Genomic DNA, 12,369 nt, shown 5'->3' on the forward strand with positions numbered 1-12,369 from the left:
CAGCACAGCCAATGAGCATGCTGGCTGAGAATTGTGGGAATTGTAGTCCAGAACATCTGGAGGACAGCAAGTTGAGAAAGATTACTCTAGCATATGTTTCCTGCTCCCCCCTGTCCTTCCTCCAAAGAAAGTAGGGCAGCATGCATGGTGCTATGCCATTTGATTCTCACAACTCTGTAATGTTAAGCACAAATGCAGTGACTGGTCCAAGAGGTCATCCACTGATCTGCATGGATGAATAAGTTCGGGGTTATGCTCAAGTCTCCCTGATCCAAATCCCAATACTGGATGTAGGCTTGGATTGTAACTTCCATTCCTTGAACCAATTTGGCCTTTCTTGTCTCTCCCTTCCCCCTGCAGCCCCAAAATCTGCACCTAAGGGTTGAACAACCCTTTGCAGAGCATGGCATTGTCTCTCCCTCCCCTTTCATCAACGTAATCACCAAAAACTGGAGAAATCACCAAAAACTGGGAACGCACCCTTGCCCAAGTGGAAATGCTTCCCACTCATGCAAATACCGTCACTGGATCCAAACCATAATCTCCATGTTCAGAGTCAGTCGCTACATCATCATCGTCGTCGTCGTCATCATCATCAGAACAATATGGTATAATATCAGATGCTGGAGACAAACAACAGAGTAGGACTGTCACTTTCATACTCTCTTTTGTGTGGCTTTCCAGACCTGGGCTTTTTCTAGCCCTGTTGAAAACAAATGATAGACTGGGCCCAGCCAGAATGACCAACTATCAGACAATGGCCCCATTCAGACAACACACTAAACCATGCTGCTTAACCACAAAATGGTTAACGGAGTGCATTAAGGTTAATGCATTCCATTAACCACTTTGTGGTTAAGCAGCATGGTTTAGCGTGTTGTCTGAACAGGGCCAATATATGAGTTGCAGTCCAAAACATCTGGATAGCACAAGGTTGCCTTCCTTTGAAGGATGATTGATTTGATCTTATGTTGTTGTAGTGGTGGTGGTGGTAGCAGTAAGTAAGATGAATCGTCATCATCATCATCATCATCATAATCTAATTTCTTTTTTAAGTGTGCCAGGAGGCAGTATGGGAAGTCTTCAAAACTTTCTGGGATAGACTTCCAGGACATGAAGAATACCAAAACTGGCTAAATCTATGTGAAGAAGGAACTCTGAGTATATTTGAGATGGGCACTAACTTCAGTCAGTCTGAGGAGCATCAAAGCCTCATAATGAAGGTAAGGCAAACAGGTTTTTAAAACCTCCCAAGACTAACTTTTTGAACGTAACCAAGATAAGTTTTTGTGAACCGCCCAGAGAGCTTTGGCTATTGGGCGGTATAAAAATGTAATAAATAAATAAATAAATAAATAAGAATATTGTTTTGCATGCTGGGCAGTGGGAGTTTTATGCGTGGAAAGGGATATAGAACACACATATGCAGTGCAATCCTAATACATGACTGTTCAGACGTAAATCACATGGAATTTGGTGGAACTCAAATGGGTATAGGATTACAGCCTTAATTTCCAATGACATTCCCTCATTTTTCTGAGGTGTTATGGGGATGTGCTTTCAGCATACTGCTTCATACATGCTGAGATCAAGTCCCCCCAAATTGGTTTGTGTTTATGACTTGCAGATCTATCCCAACACATAGGATTGAATATGGCTTTTTGATGCCATGATTCTGTTCTTTCCCCTCTAATTTTGCACTTTCCTTCTTTAGTTTAATGAGCCATTTGTTTGGCACCTTTTGTTGCAGAAACAAAGTCTCTTCTGTATTGTTTGGCTTTTAGGAATTAGCCTCTGCTATTGGTACTTGTCCAATATTTCTGCAGTTCTGAGGGGTTATAGATGTTTTCAACTTAATTTTGTGTTATTGATCTACTGTGATTAGAATTATTTTTGTACGCCGCTTGTGGGTGTCAGCTAAAAAGTGATATAGAAGTAACAGTAAATGAAGAGTGCACATGGATTGCAAATACAACACAGGATGCAAATCATGAATGTTGAGAAAATGGTGGTAAATAATTCACGCTGGTTTGGATCATCTGGAGCTAATTTTCCTGACAAGCACCACACCTTTAGACAGTAAACCTGCTCTCATGTTCTGGCACAATATGTTTGGAGTGAGCTATGGGGAACAGGGACAAATCGGTTTGGAGATTGTTGGTTCTGGCATTTGGACAGAGGGTTGGATTTAATGGGCTTTTTGGTCACTTCCAAATCTGATCCCATGCTTTTATTATTTCCCTTGAGTTTTACTGCTTTCTTCATTAATGCTAAAGGCAATATTTTTCTAAGTGCATTGTGTGGCAAGGAGGTAGTAAAAAGTAGAACTAACCACCCAGTCAGCAAATAAGGGCCAAAACAGACATTACTTTAGTCTGTGTCTAGCAGTGACAGGAGGGATCTACACTACTGCTTTAAAGCGCTTTATAACAGTTTTGACAACTGTTGGGGCCCAGGACACACTGCATATACAGTTTCAAAACATTTTCAAAGCGCTTTAAAGCGCTTTAAAAGCAGTAGTGTAGATCCCCCCACATTTCCCCCCCCCTCTTTCCTCTAGAGTAGATGCAGGAGGGGGAAATCCAAATCTTAAAAGCCTCCCTACTCTCCCCATTGGGGTCCTGATGCAGACTGGGGCCCTGCATCTAGTCTAGAGTAAAAATGGGGGGAAAGATATTGCAGACATAAATTTAAAGAAATGTCAATTTTTAGCCTTAGTTGCTCTGCTCAGAAAAATATTAATCTTATGATTTACAGATGTTATTGACTAGTCTCAAACATGGATTTGTTAAGTGAAGGGATGAAGTGTGTGCATGGGGGTGGGGACAGTTTACCAAATTCTGCTTGTGTCTAAAAGCCTAATCAGGGAATTAGAAATATTAGGCAGCATTATGAAATTCTCCCACAAAGGGCTGCCCAAACTTGTTCTTCTCCTAGCTGCATTATCGTCTACAAGCCTAAGCTGTTGCTATACACCAGACTACAGGCTTATCTGGCATGTGGCCTAAGAATAAAAAGGGATGAGAAGGGCAGGAGAGATTATTATTATTATTATAATAATAATTATTATTATTGGCATTTTGGTGATATTACAATATTATTTGTGCCAGTACAGAATACAGGAATGAAACTTGGAGGGGTGATGGTGGACTGAAGAGCTACACAGTGAAATATCTCATTAGGAAAATAACATATCAGCACAGGGGCAATGAATTGGATAGAAATATCTATGATTACAATAATACACTGCTAAGTGCTGCAGTCATTTTTACACGCTGGGAATTGTAGGGCTTTTTTCTGTCTGTATATGCATAGGATTGCAACTTCAATATTTTAATGATGTGCTTGGTATATATCATATTTCTTTTTATTTTTGTAGCACCAAGAAATATTATATCAGGTATCTTCTGATTAGAGCTGTGCAACAGCCCCCCCCCCCCCCGAACCGCTTCGTGGCCTGATCCAGAACTTTCGGATTGGGCCTGAACTGGTTCAGGCCGATCCAACCCTCCCCCTACCTGCTCTGGATCGGATCCCGGAGCGAGATCCGAAAGGTCGGATTGAGATTCGCCCACCATTTTACCCCCCTTCCCCACTTTCTTGCCTCCATGGCGGAGGCAGGGAAGTAGGGAAGGGGGGACAAAATGGGGGGCAAATAAGTCTCCATCCCCCTTACCTGGCTCCGCCATCCACCACTGCACAGACTGTGGCAGAACCAGGTAAGGCCCCCTCCCCCCACCACTTACCTGCCTCCGTCGCGGTCCATCACCAGCTTCAACTGAGGGCCAGGCCTCTTCCGGCTTGAGGCCTGGCCCTCAGTTGAAGCTGGCAACGGACCGCAATGGAGGCAGGTAAGCCCCCCTCCCCCCTGTCCCCTTACTTGGCTCCACCGCCATCGCCGCACGGACTGCAGCAATGGTGCCGGTGGCAGCAGGTAAGCCCCCCTCCCACCACACTTACCTGTGTTTGGAGCTCGATCCACAGCTCCCCCAACCCGATTCAGCTCTGTCTTTGGCGGAGGCAAATCAGGCTGCTCCGCTCCCGCTTCTATGACCTGAAACGGAGCAGAGCACAGCCCTACTTCTGATACAAACTAACATTTACATGCAAATGATTAAATTAATAATACAGTATCAGAAAGGGGATTCCCTAATCTGTAGGGGATTTATTGGGGATCATCAGATGAGCATTTTATAGCACGCTCGTTACTGGGCACTCACTGATTTTTGCGGGTCTTATTCACGACGCCATCCACCTCCAATGCAGCTCCCACTCTTTTTGGCCTTCTTCCTGTGACAAAAAAAGACCCCAGTAAGTCCGATTTATTTTTAAAAACAAAACTTACCGCGATCTCCTGCTGTGTGCAGGAGAAGCGGTGCGATAAAAACGGCCACTGAATGGGCCACTTCATCATTGTTTACTTCCTCTTCTCAGTTGAGAAAGAGGAAGTATTGTGCGACAGAAACAGGAGTGGAGAAGTGATGGTAGAGAACCGCATTTCCCCCCGTCTGATGAGTGCGTCATGTAAGCCATGACTTAGCATGTCATGTGAACCATTCCTAACCATGGTGGCTACATAACCACAGTTTAAACATGCTCAATAACCATTTTCTGCAAAAGGGTTAGCGGCCTAACCGTGGCGTAGTGTGTTGTCTGAACAGACCCATTGTAGGACAGAAGGGGTAATGCCAAGAGTTATATATGAAGAAACACCACTTTACTAGTTTCCCTTATTATAATTAACATGTGCAGATGTTTTAATGTGTGATGGTGTTTCTACCCCATCTTTCTACCAAGAAAATGGCACTCAAGGCAGCATTCATAGCAGGCTAAACTGCTTATTTATTTATTTTATTTATTTATTGTGATTCTATACCGCCCAATAGCCGAAGCTTTCAACAGTTTGTTCAGAGCTTGGTGTTCACAGCTATATTTTCTTGGGACACATCACATATGTTGAGTCAATCTAACTCAACCTGCATTTCCAGTTTTAAGAAAGCCATTAAGTATTACACATACATAATTTGTTGAGATGAAATATCTATGTTTTACTAGTAAATTCTGTTACAACCTGCGGTCTAAACATGTAAATGTATGTACTTACTGTATACATAATAACTGTATGCTATTACACACAACTTGTTTGCTACGAGATACTTCATTTTTAACTTTCAAAAGGCTAAGCAGACTTTGCTATATACCTTTGATTTTAGGGGGTTGATATTTATAAGGGGAACATCAAGACTATATTTTTAATGGAATTATGTAACTGACTGGCAGGATCAATCAAACTGTTCCAAGGTCACCAGTGGAAATTTCTTGTTCCAAAATTAGTGTTGCTGGGAAGCATACACACAGCTCCAATCCTTTCAGTGGAGTGGGCAGCTACACACACACACACACACACACACACACACACACACACACCATTCCATTGAAGTGAACAGGGAATCCATTGCAGGGAAGGAAACTCAGAAAGGGGATGCCCAGGTTGTTAATGCACTGGGAAAATGTCCTCTGGTCTCAGTTTTTGCCTGAAACCTGTTGGAAGCAATTGAATCTGCCAGGAATTAGTCAAAATAGTTTTCTTGCTTCACAGAGAAGGGTAACTTCATTATAAGGGTTACAGAAGGTGCTTTCGAAAGAGAGAGGCTGTATGAGGTGGGTGCGTCAGCAGCCATAAAGAGTAAACAACTGATACCAAGGCAAGACATTTTGTGAATCTAGCCAAGCAAACAGGTTTTAGTCACCTGTTCATTGTTTTCAATGTGTTTATGATGCAACATCTCCCTTGAATATTAGCATCTGAACAAAATTTTGTATGGCCACTCAAGACAAACCAGAAATTAACATCTCAAGACATTCACTAAACATGGGTCTAGTTTTTTAAAATGGTTTTGGTTCAACCAGCAGTTTCAAAGGGAGGAAAGGTTCATGGCATTCAGTGTGTGTGTGCACGAGTGTGTGAAATGCATGAAAATGGCTCTACTTGCAGAAAAATATTGAAAGACCGAGATAGGATTCACCTCTCTTATTCAGATTCAAGGCATCTTCTAATGTATTTGTTCATAAACCAAACCCAGGCAGGAGTAGCAGTATTTCTGACTTGGTGCAGGATATTTCTGAAAGCCACCTGCTCAGACTCCTAAGCCCAGACAGCAGGAGTGCTTAATCCCACAATACACACTTACATTGGCCATCAAACCCAAACACTTCTGGTAAGTGTTATTTTAAGCTTGCTAGTCTTGACCAGGTCAGCTGCCTAAGTAATTTAGAGAGAGATGTATTTCGGGGGAATCGTGTTTTTTTTTAAGTTTTTCTTCACTATTCAGATTTGCTATATCCAGTTCTGAGGAATTGTAAGGCTATAAAGCAGGATAACTGATGGGCTTATGCAGAGAGTGCATAAACTACTGATACTCTGATGTTCTATCAAAGTGGATTCAGTCTTCACTTCAAAAAACTATAAGGAACATAGAAATTTCTTACGGTACTATTCATATTGTCAGGCCATCCAAACTTTCTGTAGGACTAAGATGTTGTAAAGTCAGAGGTGCACTTCCCAAGTGTCTCTCAGGTTCAGAGTGATTTCTGATTTTTAACTTTTTTTAATTAGCCGTTTATTTAACACGTGTGATAAAGGTACAATAATAGATCAGACACCTGTGATTCCTATTCTTCTGAAACTCGTGTAATGTAATGCTGTCTATGCATGCTAGAGAACTGCTGAATGCCAAACAAATTGTGGATGGCTTTTTGCACCACTATTTTTCTCCATCCATATCCTTTCTAGATGATGTTCATTTAGAACTCAATTGTTACATGGGATATCTGTCATATCAGGGAAATGGCATTTTTCAAGCTTTAAAACCATGATACCTGGGGACGGCCTAAACACATGGAAAGCCCTGGGGTGGGTATGCGATGGCGCTGCTTTGATTACACAACACAGCAGCCACCGCAGAGCTACCTTGCGCTTTCTGTTAAAGCTGCAGAGGAAAAAAATCAGGGTAAGTCCCCGACTCTTTTTCTCTGGAGCAAGGTGAGTGCAGTGTATCTGCTGTCTGTCCTCGCTCTGGAGTTGCAGCGGGGTCATGGTGGTGTGGACAGCAACCCCAGATTGGTCATCATCCGCCCGGGCAGACAGCAGGGGTTGGGCACAATGCTTGTCAGAAAGCCCACATTACCTCCCTTCATGAAGATTACTCACTGCCACCCCACACCAGCAGCGCCAACTCAGCGCTGTGAAGACAGCCCCCTGGAGAATGCATACTTTCCCCCACCCATCTTGATTCTCTGTTATAAACCACCATTTTTGCTTTTCCACTGTCAAAACATTCAAAATTCCACTTTACAGCCAGGAAACGATTTTACAGATCACTGGAGACTGTATGAAATGGCTGTGGTGGCACTCTCATTGATTCATCTCTTAGCTGATATGGGTTACTCACAGGCTCCTTAGGCTAGCATTGAATACAAACTGAATATGACCTGGTAAAACTGCCGTCTTAAATGAAAAACTGACACCTACAAAATAGTATTGCTAGTTTCCTTCCTATTACTTAGCACAGGATCACAGTCTTTTTACTGGAGTGGAGCCCACCTTGGATTTGGAAAAAGACCTGCATCTCTTCTCCTTAAACGATGCAGCACTAGTGATATCCGTTATTATTTCTCCCATATTATAGATAAATGGCTTGGATCCAAAGAACTCTGTCTGTATGCACATGTTGACTAGTATACCTAATTAAACTAGCTGTGTATCTGCCATGCCATCAAAATTCACTGGCACATAGATATTGATGTCATTGCTATTCAATTTCTTATTGGCAATGTGTACATTTTAATTTAGATTGATTGCCTGTTCTATTCTGAATGCTTGGGGCAGGTAATAAAAGCAAACAACAATGACAACAAAACCTCACCCAGCAAAAGGATTAACATAAAATTAAAATGTCAGATTTCTCCACCCTTCGCAGACTTTAGCCAGAGACGGAGTATATAATGATACGTAAGTCAGAAGACACATCACCTGTCATTGTTGTCCTGAGACTCCCAAATAGCTGACATCCAAAAAATGGAGCAGAATTGACTGCATGGCACCTGGATCTAAAATCCTATTAATTTAAATAGAATTGTCTAGAAAATACTTCTAGTCAAACATAAAACTTAACAGAAAACATTTTTAAACTCTCAGGATTATATACTAATGCATTTGGAAAGAAACATATTAAACTCAGTAAAATATAGCTACCTATATGTGCCCTCCAGACTTGGAGTTCGAACAATTCAGTAACATTCTCTAATTTCTGGCAAAAATGACATTTATCTTGAGTTGTGAATGTAAACTATGGTTGCTCACAGGACGCTGTCCTAAAAGTGTGCCCACTATCCAAACCACTTGCTGTCCAACCACTGTTACTGCTGCCTGCTTACACCATGGGCCACAGGTCCTCCCATGCCCTGTTGTAGCCCTTGCTACCCCCAAAATTGTGGAATTGGGGGGGGGGAATGGCATGCGTAGAGGCTACAAAGCGTCCAAAGGGACACAATTAGCTTGTTTCCAAACTAAATCTGATCCTATCAGCACTCTGTAGCTGCTACAGAGCACCTAAAGCATCAAATTTAGCTTGGAAACAAGCTGATCCTGACCTTGGGGCACTCTGTAGTAAGCTATTCCATGTCCTGCACTCAAAACATGTTAATTCGTCCACAGCTACCCAATGGCAAAACCCACTTCTTAAAAGTGTTTGGAAAAGGGGAACTTTATTGTAGCAAGAGATGAAGTTTATTTCAGTCTTTTTAGGGAAACAAGCAGATTTTAGAATTCATCCTCCACTGCTGAACAAATTATTTAACCTCTTCAGTGAGTAAAGAAAAGATAATTAAGATATTCATGTTATGGATGAACCTAATATTTTGTTTTTACACTTTGTATCATCTTTATTTTAACCTGCAGAAGAGGATACAGGCCAGCATTTTCAAAGGATGACCATTTTTGCTATTTGATTTAAGAAGTCCCCAATCTAGTGTTTGAGGTGTTCTGTAGTTAACAAGTCAGATTCTTAAGAACCTCCATTCAGTTTTGCTGATAGTTTTTGAAAAGCTTAGACAAAGTTCAATCTTATTCATTAGGCCACATGTACTTTCTAATCTAAAGAACTAAAGAATGCAAATCTGTCTCTAACCAGCACGTAATATGACAAACCAGCATTTAATACCAAATCTAAATAATAGCTCCCAGCGATGTGGCCATTTAATTTTGATAATACAATAAATGGATGTTTCTGATATATTGAACAGATACAGATATATATCTAGTAGTCTTACATTCTGTAGGCTCTCCTGCAGAAAATAATGGGATTGGTATAATCAAGGATGCGAAAATATAACTTTCAAATCTGTGAAATGCAGGTCCTTACCTGGAATTTGGTTTTCTATCTTTCTAGAAACTGTCCTATGCTAAAGAAGCAATGGGCGGGTGAGTATCTACATTGCTCTATATTTTACAATTCATTGTAAGAGGTATGAAGCAGTGTTTCAATCATTTATACATCTCTTCTTTTATTCTGATTTCATGTCAGTTCCTGCAGCGATTGGTGGTGTGGGTAAGTTACTTACACTCTTTTTTAAGCTTCACAGCCTATTCACTTTCCAGCTATAGCTGGTGTTAAGTAAAAAAATAGCATCTTAAGAATATGCTTCATAAGCATCAAAAAGTAACATCAGAGGCAAAAGATCCCACATACAAAACTCAAAGCTGCATGGCCCTGTGCACCTTTGTCATGTATGCTCAAAATATCTTTGCCTTCCTGAACATAACATTAAGTCGCATGCTTCCACATGAAAATGTTTTAATTAGAATAGCAAGAAAGTAACATGTTGAGGAGGATGTACAGTGTGGATGGAAAGTGGCATATTTGTTCAGGCCTTTGGCTTGTAGCCTAATAATTTCTGAAGCATTATTCTGATAAGCAGTGTTCCAGAAGTTATGACAAGGAACCTTTTAATGTTGCCAGTAGGTTTGGATATGTATATGTGAGTAATGGATTCACTGGAAAGATAACCTTTAAAAACAAAATGCAACAATTCTTATAAAATTACTGCGTAACCATAATAGCAGTTTAAACAACATGAAGTTAAACTAAAAGCAATTTTCCCAAAACAAAAGGACTTATTCTTTTCTACACTTGGATGAAATGTTTTGCCTCCTCTCTTCTTTACAAATTTTCTGGTTTCAGAGAAGCTTCAGGGGAAGTACATCTACTCAGGTTTCCCCTCCCATATACTTCTTCTCACATAATACTAAAGTAGTTATTTGTAAAGCAAAATGTTGTGGGCATTGGGCAGGGCACTGAATTCGTTTTAGGCATCTTCCAATATTACTAGGCTTGATTCTTTCCCTGATCATACATTTTTAGTGACATAACACTAAACTTTGATGGCGGTCGTACCATTTGCATGTGAGTGTAAGCAGTTTCAGACTTAGTAATATGACTTGCCCCAATTTGGAAAACAACAACAACAACAACAACATTCCACAAGATAAAACTCGAGATTCCAGAGAGGTCTCTCAGTGCTATCAGTCAAAACACACTGTCCGCCTGGCAGTGGCGGCACCGGGGGGTGGAGTGAGCAAGCCCCCCCCGAACAAGGAGCCTGCTACCCCAGTTGCTGGCTCCTATTATAAGCGCTTGCATTCTGGGATGGCCAGGAAGGCAGCGGCAGTGGGGACAAGGGGTTAATTCACTTCCAAGCCAGTTCCAGGGGCTTCGAGGCCTCGTTGTCACGATGTGATTAATTGTGGCTTGTTTTAGAAAGTGGTGGGGCAGGGTGGGAAGGTTAGGAAGGAGTGACTGTGCACACGACTCAGAGGAAGAGGAGAGCAAGCACGTGCCAGGCAGGCCAAGCTGAAGCTTCCCAAACAAAGTTTGCCGAGGCCTTTCTTGCTCACTCATTTTGACATCCCTGCTGGAGAGTGGAAGGGGGAGGAATTTCATTAACAACTTTGAACAAATCAGAATGTGTTTGCCATGTCAGATTACTGCTGCTTTATGGCTTGACAGGACCCTTTGCCCTTGACTTGTCAGTAGCTTCATGCTAACTTGCTCCTAGAAGAAGATCCAGCCATAGTTTATTGCTCTTTCAAAACAGCAGATAGTTGTGAAGCATAGCTATTAATGGGCACAAATACCAGACGCAGCACACCTTAATCACAATGCATAGCGATATGGGATGGCCAGTCCTATTTCTTCCTTGTGGTAAAGCATAGGAGAAAATAAGACACTTAACCCCAGTCTAGAGGCAGTGGAAACATTACATGTGTGATGCCCTACAGCGGAAGTAAATGTAGGAGTAAATTACTGCTGTTTGAAAAGATATGTGAGAATGCCTAGGATGCTATTTCAGATTTCACTGAGACAATGAGATTTAAATAGGGCAGGAGCAAGAATCAAAGCAAGGTTCAAAGGCCTTTAGTATAAGGGCACAATCCTATGCATGTTTAGACAGTGGGGGGGGGGAACTCCTACAGCCAGCCAGGGATGATGTCCTACATCACACAATTGCAGTGCATTTTCAGAACATTCGCATTGGTTATTGTTTTGCGTTATTCCTATTTTATACATCACTAGCAGATCTTACCAGCATTGCTCTGGCCCCCGAATAATGTTAATCCGCTTCCCTCTGCTCATCACTGATGATGCTCTCTCGAGGAGCAGCACTGCAGAGGAGCAGAGGGAAGTGGCTCTCAGTGGATGCAGGCAAGGCATGCTGGGAAGTGGAGCCATTTCAGAGAACTTGAGCGATCGCCCACATGGCTGTGTGCAATCCCCCAAGATCTCTGAAATGCCTACACCTCCCAACATGCCTTCGGTGGTCTGCAGATGGCCCCGGCATTTGAGAGGTGCTTCCTTGACATGCCTGCAGGCATGCTGGGAATTGCAGGAATCATCATAGGATTTGCCTACATCAAAATTGTTTAAAAATAGTTAAACTGTAATAATTCAGGTCTATGGATTTTTTTATACATTGAACAGGAACACCTGTCAGCATCCCAAATTTCAAGTTTGTAGTTCATCTAGAAGTGAGTAAACATTTCTGGACTTAGAAGCTCACACAAATACGTTCAGCTTTATAGACAGATAGATAACCAAAGAGATAAGTGCTTTGGGGGAATAATCTGGTATGGTCAGAGAAGGAGAACTCCCCCTGCATTCCCTAAATGTGCCCTCCCCAGTGTATATTCTTTTATCTGTATTTTGAGTAAAATAGAACTCCTCCTTTGCAGCACTGTGGGTCATGTTCATCATTAGTTTGTGGCCAGCTCTCTGAATTAGGCATTCAGAGGCCCACCAAGTCTCAGAGCTC

General features: G+C 41.8%; 1 protein-coding gene across 1 annotated transcript in view; it reads left to right on the plus strand.

Annotated features, from left to right (window-relative positions):
- The window catches only part of IMPG2 (interphotoreceptor matrix proteoglycan 2), a 65,697-nt gene that overhangs the window by 13,931 nt on the left and 39,397 nt on the right, over window positions 1-12,369 (plus strand). Inside the window, exons 3-5 of the mRNA XM_063127630.1 lie at window positions 1,057-1,223; window positions 9,450-9,481; window positions 9,585-9,608. Coding sequence (XP_062983700.1) covers window positions 1,057-1,223; window positions 9,450-9,481; window positions 9,585-9,608 — 223 coding nt within the window. The remainder of the gene's footprint in view (window positions 1-1,056; window positions 1,224-9,449; window positions 9,482-9,584; window positions 9,609-12,369) is intronic.

Source organism: Elgaria multicarinata, chromosome 5 (genome assembly GCF_023053635.1).
Source record: "Elgaria multicarinata webbii isolate HBS135686 ecotype San Diego chromosome 5, rElgMul1.1.pri, whole genome shotgun sequence".
In the NCBI taxonomy this organism is placed as follows: domain Eukaryota; kingdom Metazoa; phylum Chordata; class Lepidosauria; order Squamata; family Anguidae; genus Elgaria; species Elgaria multicarinata.